Source organism: Tetrao urogallus, assembly GCF_951394365.1.
Source record: "Tetrao urogallus genome assembly, chromosome: 4".
NCBI classification, from domain to species: Eukaryota; Metazoa; Chordata; class Aves; order Galliformes; family Phasianidae; genus Tetrao; species Tetrao urogallus.
Window position 1 is genome coordinate 36,754,959 of NC_136817.1, and position 25,071 is coordinate 36,780,029.

General features: G+C 38.7%; 1 protein-coding gene across 14 annotated transcripts in view; it reads left to right on the forward strand.

The window, feature by feature from the left end:
• CAMK2D (calcium/calmodulin dependent protein kinase II delta) overlaps positions 1–25,071 on the forward strand; it is a gene marked incomplete at both ends in the record, with an annotated part of 156,281 nt that overhangs the window by 42,644 nt on the left and 88,566 nt on the right. For all 14 annotated transcript variants that reach the window (XM_079534692.1, XM_079534704.1, XM_079534696.1 and 11 more), the window contains one exon: positions 21,760–21,819. In XM_079534692.1, coding sequence (XP_079390818.1) covers positions 21,760–21,819 — 60 coding nt within the window. The remainder of the gene's footprint in view (positions 1–21,759; positions 21,820–25,071) is intronic.

Here is a 25,071-nt window from a genome sequence, read left to right on the forward strand (position 1 = left end):
GTAATTTTTTCCCCTTTACTATTACAATATCAAACACTTCAGGATCCCTGAGTCATCATTGAACTGAACACTGGTCTTTATCTGCAAAAACAAAAATATTTCTCCCTCCCAAAACGTTAATGCAATATTTTGATTTAGAAATGACGTCAAGGCAAAAGATCAGATTGTTGTTATGCTTTCTAAAAATAAACAGTGCAGAAGTGAAGAACTTAAGTCAGAGTTCAAACGATGTTCTTTGCAGTAGCTTCAAAATCAGCAACTTACTCATGTCTGTCCAAGGCAAGTGGATATCGTAGGCAATCACGTCCTGGTGTTTTACATGAAGTAAGTATTGATATTGAAATTAGATAGTATCAATCAGTAGGTCAAGTTTAAAATAATAACAATAATAATAATTTGCTACCATAGTTTTTGTATTACTGTTGGTGATGGTGTTATCTGAGTTTGTAGTAAGCAGCACTTATTTTTATTATCAGACAACATTATTTTATCAATGTTCCGAAAAAGGCTGAATAGACTCCTTACCTGAATTAATATTGGAGACTATTTTTACATAAATACATTTATATATTTTAGTTGCTTTAACACTTGGTGGCAGGTCATCTCAGGAGAACAAGCTGTAATGGCAGAAATTTGTGATCATGGTGTGCTTACCATTATTTGCATGAAAAATTAGGATACTATGTAGGATGGTGAAAAATACAGTGAGCAAGAAAATAAGCAGGAAAGTAGGAAATGTGCCATGCTGTTAACCTTCCTGAGGCTGGACAGCTTTTCTGCTTCTGTTTGCCTCTGATCACTTTTGAGTGACAGTGCTTACATGCCATATATACCAGAACAGCAGCATCTGTGCAGACCTACATCAGCTTGAAGTCTTCTTCTGGGAAAGGTATTTTGGAATGATGTGAACTCTTCCAGGATATCTCATGGTAGAATCAAGTCAGCACAAATGTTTGTAGCCTTTTCCTTCTCTGTTTTAAAGATGTTACTTTTGGAAGCAGTCCAATGGAGTTAGTGATGGTCTGTTCAGAGCACAGGACTAGACACTGAGTGCTCAAGTTGGTAGAGACTGATTTTTGCCTTGGTTCTGAAAACATCTGGAAGAATCAGTGTGCATTTTGTCTCTAGAACTGGATTGTCTAATGAAAGTTAGCAGATGGATAGTGAAAAGAAATTGTTCCAACCTCAGGCAAATTGTGCTGGACCATAGCACTAATAAGTAATGAATAATCTGGGGGAATTGTCAGCGAGAGGTGGTAGATAGGAATGACAGTTCCGAAAAACATTCAAGTTCTGTCTATTTTGAGGAAAGGCTTCTGGGTTTGAAAGGGAAGGGAACTGTTTTCTTTGTTCAGTGCCTCATGTTTTATATCAAAAGGGAATCTCCTTTTCTGTGACTGGGGAGTCTAGCTTATACAAGGAGGGAGGTAGAATCAAATTAAACGCATGGAGTACTGTACTTGTGTTGTCTATCTTTGCTGCTAAAGGATGTAACTAGGTGGAGGCTGCTGAAAAGAAAGTATTTGGGAATGTATACCTTTTGATACATAAGCATGCACATCCAGGGCTCATCTAAGGAGAGAGAAAAGAGAGATCAGGAAGTGTTTCAGTTATCGTAGCTGCTACTGGAGAGTACTTCTTGCTCTCAAGTCTTTAGAAGCAATCATTAGTGTTACAGACAGGCCCTGCCTAAACCTAATTTTTTAGACTTCTGTCAGATGATGTGTACGTGAGCTTTAATCCCATGCAGTCTTCACACAGATATAAAATTTTGTGCATGCATTGAACAGTAACTAAAGTCTAAGTTTTTTGCATCTCATGCAGGAATTGTAAGTTTTGTTGCTTCAGTGGGCTCTTTCCCCACACAGCTGGACTGCCTTATTTCTCTGCACTATTCCACATTTTCCACATTCATCTCATCCCTTGCTGTGTTGAGGATTATTGTGACCCCTTTTCCTCAGTCATTCTTTCATTTCCTTTTTTTCTTTCCCTCGCTGTTAGTGATAGGTTAATCAAAGCATTGGCATGTTACACTGAAGGCACAAGCTAATGTTCTCTTAGAACTGGCAGTGAGAGAGAGTGATCGGCCAGGGTTTCTGATGCATAGAGTTTGGCAAATGCTCAAGGTGGCAGTGGCTCCTCAAGCACCTCTGCCTCTTTTCTTATTTTCCCTAAATTCAGTGCAAAACTTCCTGCTTTAATTTAGAGCATCGTCTGATATTTTTGGCTCTACTGATTGCAAAAGAGTTGTGACAGTTCTAACTAACCTATCATTCTCTACAAAATACTTAATATGAAAGCATCAGAGCAATTGCATTGTCTCATGTTATGATGTGTGTTCTTGGGTTGGCAAGTGCTTCACTAGAATTCAATATGCCATCATGCTTACAGAGCTTATGGCTGAATTTTGGAGCCAATAGCTCTGAAAGTGATGATGAGATTAGTCATCCTGATTCCCAGGTACCTGGAAAATGGCAAGACCTTATTTGCAGGTCACTCCAAAAGTAATGCCTCCTACGTATTTCCACAGAAACTACAACAGATACAAAGAGCATAATAATGCTATTTGATAGAGCAGGTTTTCTGCTACAAAACACTGTTTTTCAATACAACCTCCACCATTAGCTATGCAGCAATAAGCAAGAACCTGTGCGCTGTTCCCATGAGAATCTGCACCAGCAGGGGTGACACACAGTTTTCGCAACTGCTGTGATGGTGCTATTGCTAGAAACATTTTGCCCACACAACCAGTCTTTCATGAATCTTAGCGGTTGAAAGTCAGAAGTCTTCAAATCTGGAATGCACTGTGGGAGTGGTGCAGTCTTCAAAACGGAATGGGGCCTGGCATTATCATGTTGCTAGAGAAAGGTTGTCATCTTTTCTGGCCTGACTGGAAGCTTTAGCCTTCAGCTTAGTCAGCATTGCAGTGTAGCAGTCAGAGTTGATAGCTTGTCCCACTTCCAGGAAAATCCTTCTGAATTTCTCCTTTTCCTATCCTTGAAGACAGTGCACATCAACTGCTGAAGGCTGTGTCTTGAACTTCATGTTTGCTAGGGAATTGATACGTTGCCACATGTCCATGTCGCCAACAGTCCTGGACTGTTGTTTTGACTCCAGCTTGTAGTGATGACTCTGCATCTTATCACCAGTAATGATGCATTCCAGGAAACTGACACCTTCAGTTTCATATTTCTTCAACACGTCCTGACAAACTTATGTGTTGTTCCTTTTGTCCCTGTGTGAGCATTTCATGGGATCTACACAGTGCAAAATTAGAGGTATTCCAATTTTCCCACCATTGTTTCCAACAAATTGAAGCCAATATTCAGCTCCATACCCAGTTCTCTGGTCATAATCTGTCAATTGCATGGATGAGCTGATGGAGCTGCTCATCATTTTGTAGTGTGTCAGCTGGGCATGGCTGTCTGGAATGTGGCTTGTTTATCGTGTTGCTGTTGCCACTGCTGAATTGCACCATTCACCATGTCCCTGTGCTCACATCTACTGTTCAATCTTCATAAACATTCCTCAAGCACTGATAAATGCCAATGCAGTGCCATTTTTTCTGCATGGAGGAATTCAGTGACGCACCTTTGCTTCATACACATTTCCATGTCAGATGTCATCTATCACACAGCAACGTGTAACAGAATATTGGTGGGAAGGTTCAACCACCAGCTGCCTCTGATGTTGTGGACTAACAAAATAGGTATTAATGTCAGATCAGTGCTCATATCTTAAAGTTTGTATAGTGATGTTTCACTTTTTCAGGCAAGTTTTTTCTTTGTGATCAATCATTCCAGGTACTTTTCTCAGCAGTGATGAAATCAGTCCAATAAAATGCTACAATATTTTACATATTTGTATGATATTTAAAATGTAAGTTATCTTAATATTGTAGAACATTAGCAATATGTTTGAGCAGGATGTTAGGTTGAAAATTAGTAAAACTGCAAAGATGAGTATGATAACGAAAGTGTTTTTTTCTACCTTTGTCAGAATGAAGTAATGCATAAGAACAGCCCTTTCAGTGGATTTCTTAATGCCAAATTCATGTTCACATCTCATTTCTGTATGAAATCCAGAAAGCCACAGCATTTTGAGTCAGTTGGATGATTACTCAGCAGTAACATACTGCAAACATGCATTGTTCTTATCCCTAAAGCAGCCAAATTGACAATTCTTTGCTCTCCTTTTCCCTCCTCTCACCTCAACAGTGTGGAACCATTGAAAAACAAAAACAAACTAAATTTCCTTCCCCTCGGATTAAAAATTTTTCAAATATTTTTTTCTAGAAGAAGTACTAAGAATTACTGCACATCAGAACTTACTTTCCTTCAGCAATCTAGTGACAAAAATAATGCAGTTAATCTCAGAGAATATTATGATTTTTCTTGCTTTAAATCAAACTTTTGAGCCACTGCTTAGAGTTGGGGTCTGCGGAACAGAAAAATATTTATTTGCAAAATCTAAACTAAGTTACCTTCACATACTAAACTAAACTAGAATAGTTAGAGTTAGCTATGCTTCCTGTAACTGTAGCCACAAAACTGGCTTACGTACATGAAGATCCACAGTGCTATCTCACTTTGAAATGTTGTTACAGGTATGCTTAGGAACTTGAGAATTAACCAGAAGCAGCACTTAATATTAAAAATAGCAAAATATTCCAAGATGCAGATGTGAAAAAATTGGGATTCACTGCTCTGTGTTCTATTATAAGAAATAGTATAAAAACTGAAGGTGTGTGATTGAGGATGCCATCAAAATTTTAGTCATCTGTCTGTTCAGAGTTTATAAACGCTCTTAGAGTTGATGAGTTGCAGTATTCCTTTCTAAGGTTAGGTCTGTAGGGCTGGAGTTTAGCAAGGCTTTCAGGTATGTGTACTTGAAAGAACACATCCCTCTCCAGCGAAGTACTTGAGGGCAAGCACGTATTTTAGTGCTTGTTAACCTGTGGGGTTGACACCTGAAATTCCAGTCATCTCATACATAATCTGTTCAGAAGCATGGTAAGGAGGAGATTTTGGTTGATAGGTGTATTCATGTTTCCCTCTTAAGGCAAATGTAGGTCTTCCATGAAAATGTGAGGTGGTAGAAGATGCAGACCTGAACAGATTAGAGTAAAAGAGGTGACACAGTACAGAGGTGACGAAACATTCTAAGAAAGATCAGGTGAATATTGGTTGACAAGCAATTGTAGGCATCTAGGTGATCAACCTGTATTTAGTGCCTTTCTGTTTACATTTGCATACAGCATGTCACTCGATTTCAGTGGATGCACTGTTTAATATATATATATAATATGCACTTTCTATATATATTGTCTTTATATATAAAAATAAAATATAAAGTCTTACTTCCTCATACTGATGAGAGTGTTTAACTCAGAAAGAGTTAGTTAAGAGCAAAATATGTATAAAGGAAAATAGCTTAATGTTCTGTATGGACTGTTGTTACAAGTTGTTTTCATTTCTGCCAGTATGACTTGATAGGAAGTTTTTTCAAACTTCTTCTGATACTCTACTTGCATTTCTACATTTCTTCTCTTGGAAGGAGAGGAGTGAGTGGGTTGCCAGCTGGCTGTTTATATCCTAATTTACTGTAAATTTAGAAGGGAAAAAAAACATTAGGATTTATTGGCCTGAAGTCAGCACCATGTGAGTGCTTGCTTTTAACAAGAGTTTAAAGATTTCAAGCAGTTAAGTAGAATCGACTCTGAGTTATTAACATCCTTCTCTTTGTCTCTTTGGCCTCCTTTTTAAAACAAATTATATACCAATAAAGTTGCATCTTTTGGCTAAGTGCTTTTTTTATTAATGCTACATGTTCTCGCAACCCCTTTGTGGTCTTGGTTTAAAGAAAATCTTATGCTCTTCAGTGTTAGCAGTGGTACTGAAATCAGAAGAAACAAAGGAATACCCTGCACTTTTTCTATGAGTCATACTTCAGCATCAATCTCTTTGATAAATGTTTTGATAAAATGCCCTGGAAACACTTGCCATCTGTCTGTGTAGTCCACGCTTTATAGGTAGAAATGAAATCTGACTATCTATCAAATTTGCACACACTAGGAACGCTAAAATATTAAAAAAGAGAGTGGGTGGGAAGTGGAAGAAAGCCCTACAGGAACATTAGACAACTGAAAACTGCTATTGTTGGCAGCCTTCACAGCTGAGCACAAATGTGCCTTTTGTTTTCCTTATGCCCTGAGGTAGAATTGTGAAAATCAACAGGTGTGGCTTTTGTTTTTTTTACAAAGCATCTTGGATTAATATGTTTAGCTTTTCCTTGATATTTAGAAGCCTGATTGGTGTATGAACATAGCCACAGAAATAACTGGAGGCATTTTCTGTGCCCTAATTTCTGATTTGCTGATGCTTTTCACCAATGGCCTAATTAAAGATTTGTCTCTGCTATTGTTACTGTATGCTCTTATCCATGATGGACTTGGGTATCCATGGGAAACATGTCTTTATAACAATGAACGCCTGGTGGTGCTTCTGTGAGGAACGTTAGGAGGGCTGAATCAGTTCCTTACTCTTGGTGTCTGAAATGATCTGTTATAACAATGTTGCACTTTCTTAGTTAAAAATACTAGGAAGAGGGTAAGTAAAGGCTGTTTCATGTTTCCTCAAAAGCAGGCAGCAAATGCAAAGGCGTTCAGTTAGAAGTAGTGCTTTTGGGAATGGAAAGGCTGTATTCCTTAGCATTTACTTTCTCTATGAAGGTAGCATACACTCTGTAATGCAAAATTTAATGGTCTACATGATGGTACTGCTGTAAGTATGGGTTGTTTTTGTTTTTGTTTTTTATAATAGGCTAGAAATGACTATTGCAAAATGTTAAAGGTGCAAAGTACTATTAAATTATCTTTAATAAGAATCAACTCAGTTAGGAACTTGGCAATATTGTTGGTCCCCACTACTGAATTCATCTTAGATAAACAATCAGTTCTAAGAAATAGAACTGGACTGCTTCTAGAGCCTAAATACTTCCTCGAAGAGATTTTTAAAAAAATGTTTTTGATGCAGTTAAACTGTGTATAAACCACATTCCTGGATTTAAAGCAAGGCACTGTTGCAACACCATTCCTATTACATGGTATACATTTAAACCACAAATATTTATGTTCCGCAGCACCTAGAGTATTTTATTGTTCTCTGTTTTGTTGGAGAAGGTGACCAAGTCAAGGTGGTGGGAGGGGAAGTTGTATTACTTTGTTAACCTGGGTCTTTCCCCACTGAATTAGAAAGAGTTGATTGGTTTGTATGACTGCCAGGGAAGAATAATCTTTGTGTCAATGGCTGCTGTTTCAGGCATTGCATTTGACACCATTTTTATAGTGCTGAATTACACGCTTTCTTTGACTCTACTGTTGTTAAACAAGAATAATTCAGGTCTAACTGCCTGACCACTTTTAGGGCTAATCAAATTTTAAAGCATATAACTGAGGGCGTTGTCCAGATGACGGGCATAGGGCATCAGCTGCCTCACTTGGAAGACTGTTCCATTTTTTGACCACCATCACTTTAAAGAAATTTTGCTAAATATTTGGTCTGAGCCTCCTTTGGCACTGCAAGGCTTAACACCCTTTTTATACTGTGAAGAATAAAACTGCATACAATACTTAAGGTGTTGCCACACCAATGCTGAATGCAGTGGGAGGCTCACAGCTCTTTATTCCCTGACAATGCTGCGTTTAATGCATTTCTTTTCTGTAATTTTTTTGTTGTTGTTGTTCTCATTTTTTGGCCTAGAAGTCTACACACATGGATGTTTGGGCCTCAGGATGTATGCCAGTCTTTCATAGCTATTCCCCTATGACTGTCAATATGGAGAGTACACTGATGATCAGAGGGCTGGAGCACCTCTCTTAGGGAGAGAGGTTGAGGGAACTGGGCTTGTTTAGCTTGGAGAACAGAAGGCTCTGGGGAGACCTTATTGTGGCCTTCCAGAACTTGAAGGAAGTGTGTAAACAGGAGGGGGGACAGCTGTTTACATGGATTGGGATATAGAGTTATGAGGCAAACCTCCCCTCTTGTTCCCAAGAGCTAGATGGTAGTTAGCTGTGTTGAAAGCTCCATATGCTTGTACTCAGCTCCTCCCCGCTGTAAGAAAGTCCCAGAACTGAGCTGCTTTTTGCCAGCAGAGTTATGTGAGCTAGCTTGGCAGGAGGGCAGGTGAGCACCTGGGCTGGCACAAGAGATGAGAGAAGGAACATATGTCAGCTACGGTGGGACTGTTTCTGGTGATAGCTGGAAGCTACATTAAGTTAGTTATCATGAAAAACATGGAGAGGCATCTCCATCTTCTGAGAAACAAACAACCTGGCACACCTGCTCTTCTCTCCCAAATGGGGAAGAAGTACAGAACCACAGAATGTACAGAATGGCTGAGGGTTGAAAGGGATACGTGGAGGTTGTCTAGTTCAACCTACCTGAATAGGCATTACCATCTTCCTGTAAAAACACAATCAAGGTGAAGGGTGTTGTTTACATCTTACTGGCACAAAGCCCAGACTGAAGTGACCCATTTTTTAAGAGAATGGCATAGCTGTCAAAGTTCAGAAGGGAAAAGCTACTTGTGTACCCTGTTAAGTGAAAGTGCTCAGGAATAACGAATTAAGGGTGTCTGAAGGGAAAGGGGCAAAGAGAGGAAAGAGCAGTTCTCCAGTTAGACCTCTTGCTTGATTACTAAAGTACTTGGTTTTGATTTCTGTTCCCAGCATGGTTTCTCTTATTTAAAACTTCATGCTTTCATTACTTTCCAATAAGACAAAAGAAGTTATTTTCAAAGAAGGGTGTGTTCCTTCAGTTAGCTACCCAAGAGGCTAACTCTGATAGTATTTCTGTCTACATCAAAATCCTTCGTGTCATGAGGCCCTCTTGTTTTATTTTTCCAGTTTCTCCTTGTCTGGTATTAAAGAAGCTGAAGTTATCACTGTTGTTTCACACAGTCATTCACTTAGCATTAAGTAGGTGTTGGTAGTGCTTTCCTTGAGAGATCTTGACTGTTATCTCCTGATTCTTTATGGCTTAAGGTAACCTAAATTATTTTCTCTGAAAATGGAACTACACTGATTTATACATTTCAAGATTTTACCAATCTCTTTTCTTGAGCAGAATATAGGACTGGGTAAATGTTTTGTACTTCTGTTGAAGATTGTAGTTTTAAACAGGAAACTTGTATTTTAAATTCATAGAGAAACAGAAAGACCTAGAGAGCTTAATGAATTATAAGGTTTTCTTTAATAGGACATTTTTTTCTGTGAAGATGAGTGAGCAAAATAAAATCTATTTTTATTAAAACAATACCAGTACAAGAAACAACATACAGTTATGTTCTAGTGCATCCAAATGCCAGAATTGTTGTGTTTTTCTTCTGATTTCCATGGAAGACTGTAATGGGACTAAGAGGTTTTGTGGTAGGCTTTAAGATATGCTGCAATGCAGTCTGAAGAGAATCTCTCAGGACTTAGAGCACCTTGTTTGCTCTTCATTTAGCTGTCTAAAGAAAAATATCCAAATCTGAAAAATGCATTGTACTGTACTAGGTAAGAAGTAGCTTGTGGAGTATTTCCTAAGAAATACTGAGTGAACTTTGTGAGAAAACTCACATGGAATAATACTATATCCACTTAGTGTAGGAGAAAAAAAAAGTGCAAAAGAAGACAAGTGAGAGCAAAGGAAGTAAATATAGAGATCTATTCTTACATGTTTCTCTTTTATATGTTAAGCACAAAGACTTGTCTGTCTGTTAGTGACAATCTTTTTTCCTTTTTCATTCTGACAGTACTATTAAAGTGAGAGAAATTGTTTTTAAGTGTCTTGAAATTCATTTTCAAGGATTTATTTATTTTATTTATTTTTTTAACAGAGAGTTTCCAGCAGTGTTGTTGTAGTGTAAATGTTTTATGTTAGTCAGTGTCAAAATCTTTCTTAGGATTCTTCAGGAGTTGCTGTCTGGTAGGCAGTTTCTTAGTTATACTCATTGTGGCAGGGCACTCCTTCCACTCTCAGGGAAGTGGCACACCTTATGCTTCTGATATTTGGGAGACGGAGAACTTCTAGTGTTTCAGTTTGACCTCCCCTTTGACATTCATCTTCAGATCAACTGTAATTGAAACTTGGTTGAAAACAGCACAACAGAAATAGATATTTATGTACAGCATTCACAGTTAGAAGTACTTGTAAATATATTCAGTAGAGAAGGAGAGGAACACAGGAAACACGTAGAAGAAACGTGCAGACTTGAAAATTCTTCTTCTTGGGTACCCCACAGAATTAAACTTGTATTTGATTCCTCCTGAAAAAATTAACAAAAAACGAAAAAATTAATGCTTCACACTTACTCAGACAGTTTCGGATACCTCTCTACCAACTCTAAGGATTTGTTTATTTCTGTGGAAATGAAACTGTCATCTTCTGGATCTCAGTATCAGCTTAACTCCTGGACTCAAAGAACTCTTTCTGCTGTCTCATGGCACAGTGTGTACAGTGGGGAGGTGTCTCCATTCATGTTGTTGGTACTGCTTTGATAAAAGCAGCAAAATGAAGTAAATGCAGCTTATTAGTATCGTGTACATGACACCAGACCTCACCTACCCAGCTCTGGTCAATATTCCAGTTAAGTGTGGAGTGAAAAATCTGTAAATATTGTAACACAGTCATTCATAGCAAGAATGTAACTTTCTGTTATTCTAGTGCATATCTGAGTAAGGTGTAATTTATGAGAAGATCTGGATTGATTTATTAATAATTACTGTTACTGTTATTAAAACATGAAGTAGCAGTTTACCCAATGTTCATATCTAGCGACTATTGGCTATATTATTTGTCATTAGAGCACACTGTTAAATCTGTAAATAAGAGGTGAATGTTAACCCTGCCATAGCACAGTGCGTAATGTCAGGAATCCTTTTACTAGAACATGATCATTTTGTGAATTTTCCTTATGTTTTGCTGCACAGTCTGTAACAGTTTGCATGTGGACAGCTACACTGGCTTGGCGCACTTTGTGCATCTACAAAGCAGAGCCTGTCCTTGCTTTGATGTGCAAGCTGAAAGTGTGGTTAACGCCTGCATTCACTGTGTGATTTTAGTTGGCATGCCATACAATGTGAAATTTTATATCAAAGAAATCGTATTAGTTTATAAAGGGAGAGTACTTTTTTTTTCAGAGAATAGTACTAATTGAAATATCAGAGTTAGCAATATGAAATTCAGTAGGCAAGAATAATTTATGTTATTGAATAAATACAAGCAGTCTATTATTTAGTGGCTTTTACTTCAGAGTTTTCCACTAGATGAACACATATTCAACAATTTGGTTGTTTGCTTTAATTTTTTGAAAAGGCAATTGATAGTAAAATCTTGGTGACATCAGTGGGAGTGAGGATCTTCTGGATTTAGACTTCAATTTATTTTCAGTTAATTGCTCTGGCTTGTGCTTTGAGAGTTTTGTTTCACATAATAAATTTTATACTGTTTATTTGTTTTGTTTGTTTTCTTATTCTTGTTTAATTTACTGTCTGTCCACTGGTGCAGGAAGAACATTTGTATAAAGTTCAGCATGCATGATGTGAGTTACGCTCCAGGCTTCTTTACCTGGGTAGTACCTGCCTGTTCTCTGTGGATTCAGCATGCTCTCAGCTGTAGTTTATGTAGTCATGACCTACGAAAAAGAATATACTAATCAGATTGTTTTAGTTAAATGACCAATGAATTTAGTTAAATGACCAATGAAAATTTTTAGTGATGGTGTCAGTTCAGAAGCCATGGTATAGCAACTAGTAGCAAAGAAACTGTAAGCATGCAAACATTTAAAAAGTCAGAGAAGAAGTAATTGCTTTTATTGCATTTGTGTTGTTCCCGAAGAATTGACATAGATTCTATTTGGCACTTTGTAGAAGACAAACACCTCCCCACTTTCTAGCTATGCGGACTCACTCTGTAAATGTACTTTGAGAGAGGGTACAGAACAATGCTTTAAAGTAGTGCTGGTGTGAGACTGGAGATCGAACGACTTATGCCAAATGACCAGTAGTCTCTTGTGTTTCTTTTCCTTGAGGCGGTGGTCATATTTCCAGCTTTTTCCTATAACAAACTTGGTTTACTTTGTATTTCAGATCATCTCTCTTTCTGCTCTATATAGGATTGCAATTGGTTAGCTACTATTAAGTTGCATCTGAAATAGATGAGCAGTAAGATGCCATAGTGGTGTACAGGTTTGCTTGGATTTCAAACCTGCTGCAACTGAATTTAAAAATCTTTGCATATAACCTTGGTGGAAGAGCTAAAGTTTATAGAAGAGCTCTGAGCTAACAGAGCTCTTGCTAAGTTTTAAAATCTTTTTGTGTTTTGAACTTAAGAAATTTAAAATTACAATTTGATTTTTTGTTTTTTTTTTAATTAATAAGATTAGAAAGAAGGTTAAGCTGACAGTTTTTCCCTTGAAACTGGTTCCTTTGAAACTGGGAAACTGGCTTTGAAGTTTCACAGAGAATTATGATGGTTTAGTTGGCAAGTGATGACTCAAAAACTACACCTCTGGGCAAAAGACTGCTTTTTTTTTTTAGCGTTGCAAGCTTATGCTAGTACAAGAGTATAGAAATTGTGAACACATGGAGTTGATTCAATTGTTCTTACTGTTAAAGTTGACTTGAAAATATTGGGAAGTACAAATTATGGAAAAATAATGAAGTTTCCTTTCATGCTTTTTCCTCCAATTTAAAAAAAAAAATAAATAAATTAAACTTTAAGTGCTAACTATTTTAAAGAAATAACTTGCTTTTTATATTTTGCTTTAAATCTGTTATCATAGTTCTTTTAAATATGTGTATCTAATTACAAATAAGGCTTGAGCATTTTAACTCTAAAATTTATTGATGCTGTCCTTAATAAATTTTTCTAAGCTCGTCCATTCTTACCAGTTTCAGAGTTGACCTTGACATGGAATAGTTGTGGCTCAAGATAGTTTTATTTAAGGCTTAAAGTATCACATTTCAATTTTCACATATTTTTAAATGTTATTTTTCAAAGCTAGTATTTTAGGAAATTTGGGACATTTATTGTAGTAGAGTCATAGTAAATGTTTTAAATGTTCACTACTGTATTTGTAAGTGTGACGTTATTGTAGAGGAAATAAGCTGAATTATGCTGTACTTTTATGTTGGGCTTCAAAAAATGTTGAAAACTTTTTAGAAAGAATATTGTATTAAAAATGACATTTTCATTGATATAATTGGAATTAAAACTGGTAGCTTTTTATGTTTTATCTATTTATTAAATAGAAAAAAAAACAGATTAAAATAGCATCCCTGGGGGAGAAATGTACAGAAGAACTCCTTTCTAAATAATTGATATTTTAGCATTCCTAAGCTGTATGCTTCTCTGCTTTCGGAGTTTATTTCTCTGGTGCAGTTAATTTGTATTACAGGATAGCATTTATTTTTCTAAGAAATTGATAATTTGTCTTGTCAACATAACAAGTTAGATTTGCAGTGCAGAAACCAAAAAGTGAGCATTTCTCTGAGCAAGAACTTTTACTGTGTTTCTATTTTTTAAAAATAATTCTAATTGTAGAGGCCAACATTTTTTTCATTGCAGCTGGTTTTTCTTTTTATTATAGAGAGAATTGCTAGAGCATTAGAAGTCAGTGTTTGCCTTGGTCTCTCCTACTGAATGACTACTTTATTAGTATTTGACTTTGTAAGTCTCCTTCACTTTCACAGAATGGTAAACAATGTGCTTGTATTGTTTTATATATTTCACTGTTAATGTCATATTTCCTTTTTTTTTTTTTTTTTTTTTTTTGGTACTTTTGCATTTTTTTAAAGAGCTCATGACAGCCATGTTTGGGTTATTTTGATGTTTTTTGTTTCCTGGCAAATACAATTACTCTCATTTTTTAGTGAAGGTCCTGTTTTAAAAGCCACCACATAAAATGCTGGTGACAGCTTATGAGTTAGGGTTAAAGAGAAGGCAGAGGAAGGAGAAATTGTAGTGGGAGTCTGCTACAGCCTGCATGATCAGGAAGACTGGGTGAATTAGGCCCTCTGTAAACAGATAGGAGCAACTTCACATTCACAAAACATGGTCCTTGTGGGAGAATTCAACCATCCTAATATCTGTTGAAGGGACAATACAGCAATGCAGCAGAAATCAAAGAGATTCCTGGAATGTGTTGATGATAACTTCCTTTTCCAAATAGTACAGGAATCCATGAGAAAAGGTGCTATGGAGGGACTGGTGAGTAATGTGAATCTCAAGGGCAGCCTTGGCTGTAGTGACCAGAAAATGGTGGAGTTCAAATTTCTCCAGGTGTCAAAGAAGGTGTGCAGCAAGCTTGCTTCTCTGGACTTCAGAAGATCAAATGTTGAACTCTACAGGGAACTGCTTGGCAGGGTGACATGGGAGAAAGCCCTGGAGGGAAAAGGAGCCCAAGAAAGCTGGTCGATATTCAAGGACCATCTCCTCTAAGCCCAGAAGCAGTGCATCCTGAGAAAAAGGAAGGCAGGCAAGAGTGTCAGGAGGCCTCCGTGGATCACCACGGAGGATCATGAACTTACTTCGTCATAAAAAGAAAGTCTATAAGGAGTGGAAGCAGGAATGGGTTATCCTGGAGGACTACAAAGAAGTTGTCTGAGCAACTAGGGATCAGGTTAGGAAGCATAAAACCCAGACAGAATTAAATCTAACCAGGGACATCACAGGGAACAAGAAGAAATTCTACAGGTATATCAGTGATGAAAAAAAGATGAGGAAGGATGTGGAAGGAAACTGGAGTCCTAGTCACTAGGGATATGAGAAGGCTGAACTGCTTTATGACTTTGCCTCAGACTTTACCAGCAAGGGCTCTAGCCACACTGCCCAAGTTGCAGAAAGCAATGGTAAGAACTTGGAGAAGGCAGATCAACCTGCTGTAAGTGAACATCAGGTTCGAGACCATCCAGAGAACCTGAAGGTGCACAGGTCTATGGGACCCAATCAGATCCATCCATAGGTTCTGAGGGAACTGATGATTGAAGTTACCAAGCTGCTATGGATCATATTTGAAAGGTCATGGCAGTCTGTTGAAATTCTCACTGATTGGAAAAGGGGAAACGGGTCCCCCATTTTCAAGAAGGGAAAAAAGATCCAGGGAATTACAGACCAGTCAGCCTTACCTCTTTGCCTGGCAAGATTATGGATCAGATCATTCTGAAGGCTCTATGAAGGCACATGAAAAATAAAGACGAGGTGATTGGTGGTAGCTAACATGGCTTCACCAAGGGCAAGTTGTGCCTGGCAAACTTGGTGGTTGATGGCCTTTTATGATGGAGTTGCAGCAGCAGTGGATAAAGGAAGAGCAGTTGACGTCATCTACCTGAACTTGTGCAAAGTATTTGACACTGTCCTGCATGATATCCTGGTCACCAAATTGGATTTGATGGATTGAGCACCTGCTGGATAAGGAAAAGGCTGGATGGTTGCTCTCAGAGAGTAGCTGTCGACAGCTCAATGTCCAAGTGGAGACTGGTGAAAGGTGGCATTCCTCAGGGATTGGTACTGGGACCAGTGTTGTTTAATGTCTTTGTATTTGACATGGACATTGGGATCAAGTACACCCTCAGCAAGTTTGCAGATAATACCAAGCTGAGTGGTGCAGTGGTGCAGAGGGAAGTGGTGCAGAGGGAAGGGATGCCATCCAGAGGGACATGGGCAGGCTTGAGGGATGGGCCCTTGCCAACCTCATGAAGTTCAGCAAGGCCATGTGCAAGGTCCTGCATCTGGGTTGGGGCAATCTCCAGCACAGATACAGATTTGTGCAAGGTCCTGCATCTGGGTTGGGGCAATCTCAAGCACAGATACAGGTTAGGTAGAGAAGGCTTAAGAGCAGTCCTGAGGAGAAGAATTTGGGAGTATCGATTGATGAAAGATTCAACATGAGCTGGCAGTGTGCACTTGCAGCCCAGAAGGCCAACCATATCTTGGGTTGCATCAAGAGAAGCGTGACCAGCAGATGGAGGGAGGTAATTCTGTCCCTCTCCTCTGCTCTTGTGAGACCCCACCTGGAGTACTGAGTCCAGATCTGGAGCTTTCAACACAAGAAGGACATAGAGTTGTTGGAGCAGGTCCAGAGGAGGGCCACAAAGATGATCAGAGGACTGGAGCACCTTCCCTGTGAGGACAGACAGAGAGCTGGGGCTGTTCAGTCCGGGGAAGAGAAGGCTCCTCAGAGAGTACAGCAGTCTTTCAATACCTGAAGGGGGCCTACAGGAAAGCTGGGGAGGGACTTTCTGTAAGGATAGGTGATGAAAGGACGAGGGAAATAGTTTTTAACTGGAAGAGGGTAGGTTCAGACTAGATATTCGGAAGAAATTCTTTAAATTTGAGGGCGGTGAGACACTGGTACAGGCTTCCCAGTGAGTTTGTGAATGTCCCCTCCCTGGAAGCATTCCAGGCCAGGCTGGATGGGGCTTTGAGCAGAGTGGTCTAGAAGGAGGTATCCCTGGTATCTCTGCCTATAACAGGGGCATTGGAACTAGATGATCTTAAAAGTTCCTTCCAATCCAAATCATTCTATGGTTCTGTGATATTCTGTGAAAATTATGTGTTGCAGCCATCTGAGTATCGTTACAAATAGTTTTGTCCTTTTACATTCTTCTACCCTTTTTGTTTCAGGTTCTTTGTTGCTTGAGTTGCCAGCCAGTGTGTTTGAAAACTAATACTCTGTTCCCTTTGGAAGAGTGCTTTGGCATTTCTCTCATCGTATTTCTTCTGCTGTAGTTTGCATAGTGGTGCTACTATCACAAATACATATTTGCTTGTTTGTAATGTAAGAAGATTAGTTGGTACTGATAGCCTTCTTCCTCCTTCTTGAAGTATTATTTGGACTGTTGAGTCTAAATTAAAGTTTGTTGCAGTATTGAACAGATGTAATTTTACAGGACTAAAATTAATTGTTTGTCATTGACCTGTCTCTTGACATAATTAGATGTGGTTACTGATGTTTTTATTAAGAATGCCTTAACTGGTTGGTTGAAGTGATTCACCAAAAAAGAAGCGTTCGCTAGTTGAAGACAATTACCTGGAATTAAGTTGTCAAGATCTGTCAGGAGACCAGTCTTAGTATTATCTCTTATATTATTATTTGATATGATTTGATAGCTTGCTTTCCAAATGCATGTAAAATAGGCCTGTCTGTCTCACTTCACTGAGATTTGTGTGAAGTTATCTTTAAGGAGCTGGTTCTGAATGTTTCAGACATTGTCTGCCAAGCACCTCTCTGCTGTGAGATATCTGCTGCATCTTCAGCTAGATTTTGGTCAATACTCCCACCACAGTTTATGCATTTTCTGCAGGGGCTGTTGATATTTTACGTGAGACACTTCTTGCAGAGAGGGGCTATTGACATCCCGCTTCAGGATCACTGCCGCACACAGTTATGTACCTGCTGCTCCCAACTGCCCTACTGCTGCTGCTTATCTTGTCCTGAGTCTGTGCATCCTGCCTAACGAGCTGTGTGTAGAGCAGCACTTCTGTAGTGTGTAGTCTGAAGACAGAGCACTCTTTAGGAAAGTAAAGTTGCAATTTTATAAGACAGTTTTTTGGCAGTAACACAGGCCACCAGACTCCTTTGCTGTTGCACTATACCGTCCTGTCTCAGCTGTGCTGGCAGAACCATCTGTGTAGCTCTTCTGTGAATTTGGCTTTCTCAGTCTTGGAGGACCTGCCCTGCATCTATATTTATATTAAATTATCTAAAAGTTGTAGCCCCTAATGCTTGATTTGAAGGAGTAGAGCAGTAGCTGTAAGCATGCTTTCCACACAGCCCAGTAACTGCTCATTTGTTAAACGTGTCTGCAAGTCTCCCTGTCAGCCCTCAGTTGATTGAGGAAGGAAAACTTTAGGATTGTGAAGGGTCCAGGGGGCAAAACATATGAGGAAAGCTGAGGTCCTGGGTTTCCTTGGCTGAGAGCAGAGGAGGCTGAAGGGAGACGTCATGGCAGCTGCAGCTCCTCCCAGGAGCTCTGCTCTCTGAGGACAGTGACAGGGCCAGAGGGATCAGCATGGAGCTGTGTCAGGGGAGGGACAGGCAGGGGTTAGGGAAAATTCTGCACCAGTGGGCATGGAGGAGACTTACCAGGGCAGTTAGTGATCATGGCCTGAGCTGCCAGAGTTCAAGGAGCCTTTGAACAGCATTCTCAGACATGGGGTTTGGATTTTGTGTGGTCCTACGTGGAGCCAGGGATTGGACATGGTGGTCCCTATGAGTCCCTTCCAACTGAAGATGTTTTATGGTTCTGTAATTGAGCTTGAACAGGAGAAATTATGACTGGAAAGGGGAGAGTGCCAAAGCAATTTATGGAGTAGAGCACCAGCTAAGAGGAGGATTTCAGGATTGCACTGTGGAATGCAGCCACCTCAGGGGAGGGGTTTTTATAGTGTTTTTTTCTTGTACCTTATTTAACTCTTATCCAGGAGACTCCAATGTCAGACTGGTATCAGAGGGACTATCTGTAATTACTTTGAAAGATAACTTAATAACACTGTTGTAATTTGAGAAAGAACAGATACCATAATAGATCTTTAAGAGTTGGTTTAAAAACCAAACAAAAAAAACCCAAACAGATAATTTCTTCATTCATGCTGTAGTGTTTTGATGCCTAATGTTCTTTTGTAGATTAAGCTTTCTTATTCCTTGAATGCTAGTTACTCAACTTAGAACTTACTGGGGAGAAAGAAAAGTTAAGAATTTCCCCTTTCAGTTGTTAAGAGCTCTCAAATATAGTGCAGATAGCTCAGATTGCAGAGATAGCATAACCCAGATTACTTACATGACATCTGAAGTTTGAACTCTCATGGAAGATTGGTCAGTATAACATACTTAGATATCAAATTGGTGTTAGTCAAAATGATAGCAGTACAGACTCATCTTCAGGAACATTTTACAGCTTATTTCTCCTCTAATTTTGAAGAGTTATGAGGGCTGCTCTGAAAGTCTGCTCTTATTTCATTATGTTGGATCGTGACATCAGAAGTGGATGTTGATGGTATGGTAGCAGAGGCTGAACCTTCCAATCAGTATTCCCTTACATTTTGTTGTTATGTGACAGATGGCAGCAGAGGGGCAGCCTGACATGGAAGTGTATATAAAACAAAAATTGAATTCTTCCATGTGGAAAACATTGCATCCACTGACATTCATTGGCACTTGTTGAATGTTTTTGGAGATCAAAGAGTAGATGTGGGCACAGTGAGGTGGTGGGTGGTGTCAGGGGCAGTGGATCACCTCCATTGCTGCAGATTTTTATGAGCATAGCGTGCAGGCTTTTGTTCATTGCTGGCAAAAATGCATAGTAATGGTGGTGACCTATGTTGAAAAAATAGTGTTTTGTAGCTGAGAATTTGCTCTGTCAAATAATGTTATTGTGTTCTTTGTACGTATTATAGTTTTCATAGAAGTAAATAGGAGGCAGTACTTTCAGAGGCAACTTTCAGAGCAACTTACTATTTTTAGCTAATGTCATGAAATTGGATCTAAGCTGTTTTTCTGCCTCTTGATAAATGCTTAGTATTCTGAGCTCCCATAGAAAGTATGGCGCTGAAAATGAGAAATCTGTTGGTATATGAGCCAACAGTGTGCTCTTGCGGCTTGGAGGGCAAATGGTATCCTGGGGTCCATCAAAAGAGGGGTGGCCAGCAGGGACAGGGAGGTGATTGTCCCCCTCTACTCTGCTCTTGTGAGGCCCCATCTGGAATACTGTGTCCAAGTGTGGAGCCCCCAGTACAAAAAAGGCAGGGAGCTGTTGGAGAGGGTCCAGAGGAGGGCCACTAGGATGATCAGGGGACTGGAGCACCTTTCCTACAAAGACAGGCTGAGGGAGCTGGGCTTGTTCAGCCTGGAGAAAAGAAGGCTACAGGGTGACCTCACTGCAGCCTTTCAGTACCTAAAGGGAGCCTACAAACAGGAGGGGAATCAACTCTTGGAAAGGGTGGATAACAGAAGGCCAAGGGGAAATGGTTTTAAGTTGAGGGGGGGAAGATTTAGGTTGGATGTCAGGGGGAAGTTCTTTACTCTCACCTCACACTCCGAGAGTGGTGAGGTGCTGGAACAGGCTGCCCAGAGAGGTTGTGGATACCCTGTCCTTGGAGATGTTCAAGGCCAGGTTGGATGGGACCCTGGGCAGCCTGGTCTAGTATTAAATGGGGAGGTTGGTGGCCCTGCATGTGGCAGGGGGTTGGAGATTCATGATCCTTGAGGTCCCTTCCAACCCTGGCCATTCTGTGATTCTGTGATTACAGAACTAAGTAGTAGGCAGTAGCTGACTAGTTTAATTATACTCAAATTTTGTATTTAATTACCTGAGTTACCTCTAGCTGGGGTCTAGAGAGACTGTTGCTGATGATGAAATAAGGAAATAAATATCTGAATTGGTCCTGCCAAACACTTATATGTAAGACCCTGAAATACGGCTTCAGTCTTTTTTCCATTCTGCTGTGTGTGTCAGTTTTGGATCGTGACATTAAAGATGGTAACAAAATGAATCAATGTCAATAAGATACAAAAATGAATCAGAATTAGAAAGCATTATGTGTTTACTGCCCATAGCATTTTGAAAACAAGGATTGTGTCCTCATATGTAACGTTTATATTATTGGTGTAGTTTTGATAGTATTTTACAGATAGTATTTTGATAGTATTGGCTGTTTTCTTTGTATGGGTACAAATACTAAAATGAAATATTTTCTCATACCATACTTAAATCATTTCAGGCAAGTTCTGATCAGTAGTTCCTCTGTAGCCTGTCATTATGTCAGTATTCTGTCATAATTCTCTATCCATATTGCCCAAAGAAACCTTTTTGTATATTCCGTTGTGTTACAAATTATAGATTCATTTGCATGTGTTTACTGTCTGACACTAGATATTGTAATATACCCAAAAACCTCCAGGTATTTCCAGTGTAAACAATTACACACCTTCCAAGCTCTCATTTATTGTATAAAACAAGTACTGTATTACTCTGCTAACCTGTAGTGGAAATGCTAAGACGTAGCCTGAACCAGAGTTGAGCATCTAGTGGGAAGGCAGGGCCAACAATTTAATCAAAATGAAGCTAAACATATACAGTGGTATATTGCCTCTTACTGTTTTTAGGCATTGATGGCATATGAGGAAAGTTCAAACCTACAGCCTATTGCTTCTGCTCAAAGGCTGCAAAGGATTGAATGGCAGAAGGGTGGGAGGGACGAAGAGATGATATACCTGGACACAAGTGTTTAGTATATTTTCAGGTTAATGAACAAACAACTTTCTACAGAAATTTCCAATAACAAATTGCATTGCAGTGAGAAAGTGTTGGAGGAATGCTGGCATGGTGTTGGGGTGATTGCCATGTGTTGAACAGTGTACCTGGTATTATTATTAAAAGAGTTAACAGATAGAAATTAAGATAGTACTAGAGATGCGGATTGTCTTTATTTTGATTTAATGCTATAACATGGTTTATAGCCTGATAATTATAGGTCAAGCCATGAATATTTCCATTACATTGGCAGTTTGATTTTTCTACTGGAGCAATGCCTGCAGTAGTCCATCAAAGAAGAGGTTAGATGCAGTAACCTGATTCAGTATTGCAAACAGTGTAAACTCTTAATGGATCTAAATAAAGAAAGTACTTTTTAAAGACTTTTTTTCTTCATAAAGCAAATGTGCTGTATTATGTTCAACGTACACTAAAAGGAAATACTGTGCTTTCCTTTGTTGCAGATCACCAGAAACTGGAAAGAGAAGCTAGAATCTGTCGTCTCTTGAAGCATCCTAATATCGGTAGGAACATTTAATTGCTTTATACGGTAGATAAGAGTTTTGAAAATTGAGGAAAAACACAAAATAACATACAAATAGCAGCTCAGAGAAGTGAAATGGAAATATCTTCAGGCAAGACTGTTTCTTTATACTCTGGTGCTCCTATGTAGTTCTTCTATGAGATATTATATCCCAACAGATCACCAAGAGCAATGCATAATGTTCTCATCTTCTTTGAGCTATTACTCTGCCATCAATGAGCTGTCTGTGCCAGGTGTTTGGGGTTTTTTTGAGCAGTGTGTAGGAGGAGTTATTTCCAGTACTGCTCATGACTTCTTGAGACCTGCTGAATTTCATGTACCAGCATATGTTGCAAAAAGAGACAGACCAATGTCAATAAACTTAGTGTTGTTTTTACTGAGCTGCTTATTTTATCCTATTTTACTCTGTATATTCTTTTCTCCTGTAGAAGAATAAGTTGATGCAAAAAACTCCTCTCCCTTTATTTCTAAAACTGTATGTTTTCTACTCTAGCATTCATGAAAAGCATTAAAAAAGTGTGTTGTTTTTTTTTTTCCCCCATGGGTTTTCTGTTTGATTTTGAGTAGAAAAAAATGAGTATTTTGAACTTGAAGTAGTTGGAGTTAAGTTTTTCAGACACTGAATTGCGTGCTGGTTGTCTTAAAAACAGTGAGGGCTTTAAACCAATGCATGTATTTGGTTTTCTTGAAGCTCTTGGCAGTCTCCTTGCTCTTCCTTCTGATTAGCTGTTCTCCTTTTCATTTTTAACTAACAAGAGCAACCTTTGTGACCTTTTTAGTCTAATCCAATTGTATGCCTGGGAAAGAAACAGCTCCTTCCTTTTAATAATAATTGTAAATGGAAAACAGATAAGCCACAGCTCAAAATGAAGTATCGAATCTTTGAAAAAGCTCTTACACTGTCTCAAAGGCTTAGAGGTTTCATGTGCAAATTTGGATAATGAGGAAGAGTAGTGTTATGGACATTATTTTGTCCCTAAAATTTGTGCATTAGAAAGTGATGGAAGACAGAGGAGGGAATGACAGTGCTAATTTTCTATGGTAGTTCAACCTTGCTCTAGTTTTGTTAGAGTGTATTTGTGAATTTGAACCTCTCAGGAAAGATAAATATAAGACGATAATAAACTGAGTAAGTGCAAGAGCTGAAATGCACAGAACTCTATGGAAGCAAATATCTTGTTTTTTTTAGCTTTGAGTAGCTTGAGCCAACATTAGGACGTGGTCTAGATTCTTTTTGTCAGACCAACTAATTCATGTAGTGTTTATATATTTGTGAATGTATGACTTGAAATGGGAAGATATGACAACTTTGGTGACAGACAGGGTTATGTAAGTCAACACAAGTTCCATGCTTCATTACCTGCTCCAAGGTATGTAACTGAGTGAATGAACTGTGAAGTAGGAAAAGCCATCATGTTCTAGGTCTACCTGAGAGAAAATTTTCATGATACAGAATTAACAGGCCAGGGGCTTAACAGCAGGCATTAAACTCTGTCCTTGTTCAATTTCTACTGTCAGCTATTCCGCCAGCCCTGTTAATGTATCTGCCTGAAAAAGGCTCTTCCAGTTAATTTGTTTGCATAATTGTCACAGTGAAGGACACTTTGTTTCTTGTTTCTGTCTTGGAGGAAAATTATAAATGTGGTCTGAATAGGAGAACTGTTTTTGTAAATGGATAAAAGAAACTTTCCAAAAGTAGTAATTTTAAACCTCTGAAGCTGTATCAGGTATGCTGCTGGGCTGAAGGGGCTCAGATGTGTGTGTGAGCTGACTGTCCAGTCTCTACCTCAGTGAGTTGCCTACACTCTTCTCTTGTTCTGTCCTTGTGGCAGGCATTGTACCCATGTGTGCCCAGCCTGGCTGCACTTCACTGCTTCTGCAGACATGCCTTCAGCCAACTAAGCAGGAGCCCTGAAGTCCTTCTAGGTGCATACTGCCTGCTTAGCAAGCTGAATCTCTTGCTCTTGTGTTACTTCCATGTATATTTTCTGAAAAAGGGTAATACTGTATCACACAAGAAAATACTAATAGTGGAAAAGGAAGTTTACCGGTTATCTTTACTTAGCTGTAGCCACAGAATCTATACTGTATTCCATACATTGCGGTACCATAAAGATTAACTCTTGTAAACAAATTATACTTCTATTATATATGATAAAGAGTACGTGTTTAAAAGTATTAACAAGCTCATGAACATAAAATTGAGATTTCTTTTTATATGTATTTTTTTTTCCGTGTTCATAGTCTCAGTGCTTTTCTTTATTTTTCCCTGGTGCAGACTTTCTGTTATTTGTCTTTTTAATCATTGCATATTCACTGCAGGCTGGCACCTTTCTGAAGTTAGAATTCTCTAATCCCTTCTCTTTTCTTTTAGGCATACTCCTATTTATTTTTCCTAGTTAGCTTGATTACACTTTTAAGGTGACTCAGATTAAAGGGATCTCTTTTAGCTTATCTTTGTTTCTAAAGCAATATGTAGATATTATTCTTCTCGAGAGTGTTTTATGATCTATTTGGTAAACTACCTTTCACATCTTGAGACTGCCACCAGATACTTTGGGGTGAAAACCAGTCAGAGAAAAGCAGCACTGCTGTAATGAATCACACTTTCAGATTTCAGCCTGTGAGTAAAAACATTGTGTGTGTTTGTTTGTTTTGTTTTTGTTGTTTTGTTTTTCTCTTTAGAGGAGTGGAATTTTAAAAACAATCTAAACCACTGGAACTGTTTTCCTTTTGCCTTTCCATAGAAAACAGAACATTGTCAGAAAATTCTACAGATCACTGGTTTTTTTTGTTCCAGGGTAGGTGTCCAACCGGTACATAACTAGAAAAAATATTTAGTATTAAGTTATTTCATCAGGATAATAAGTAATTCAGGACCAAACCTCAAACCTCTTAACAATCAATATACCTATTTTTAGTTTTACAAGAATACCACTTTTATCATCATTTCATATCTGATCTGATTTTTGTTTGCTTGTTTTGTTTTTAGTGAGTCACATGCAGTTAAGAAATCTTGGAAGTTTGAGGAAGTCTTTCAATTTTAATCCGTATTCATACGCTCTAACCTTAAGCTCCTTTGGTATTGGCAGAGGAATCTTTAAACTAGTCATGAGTGTTTTTATTTTTTTTAAATGTGGATTTGGAACAAAAACCTGGAAAAGCACAGCATATGGAAAAAGAATTAGGAGAAGGCTAACTTGACATACTTTCTGCAAAAGTGATAGAACTC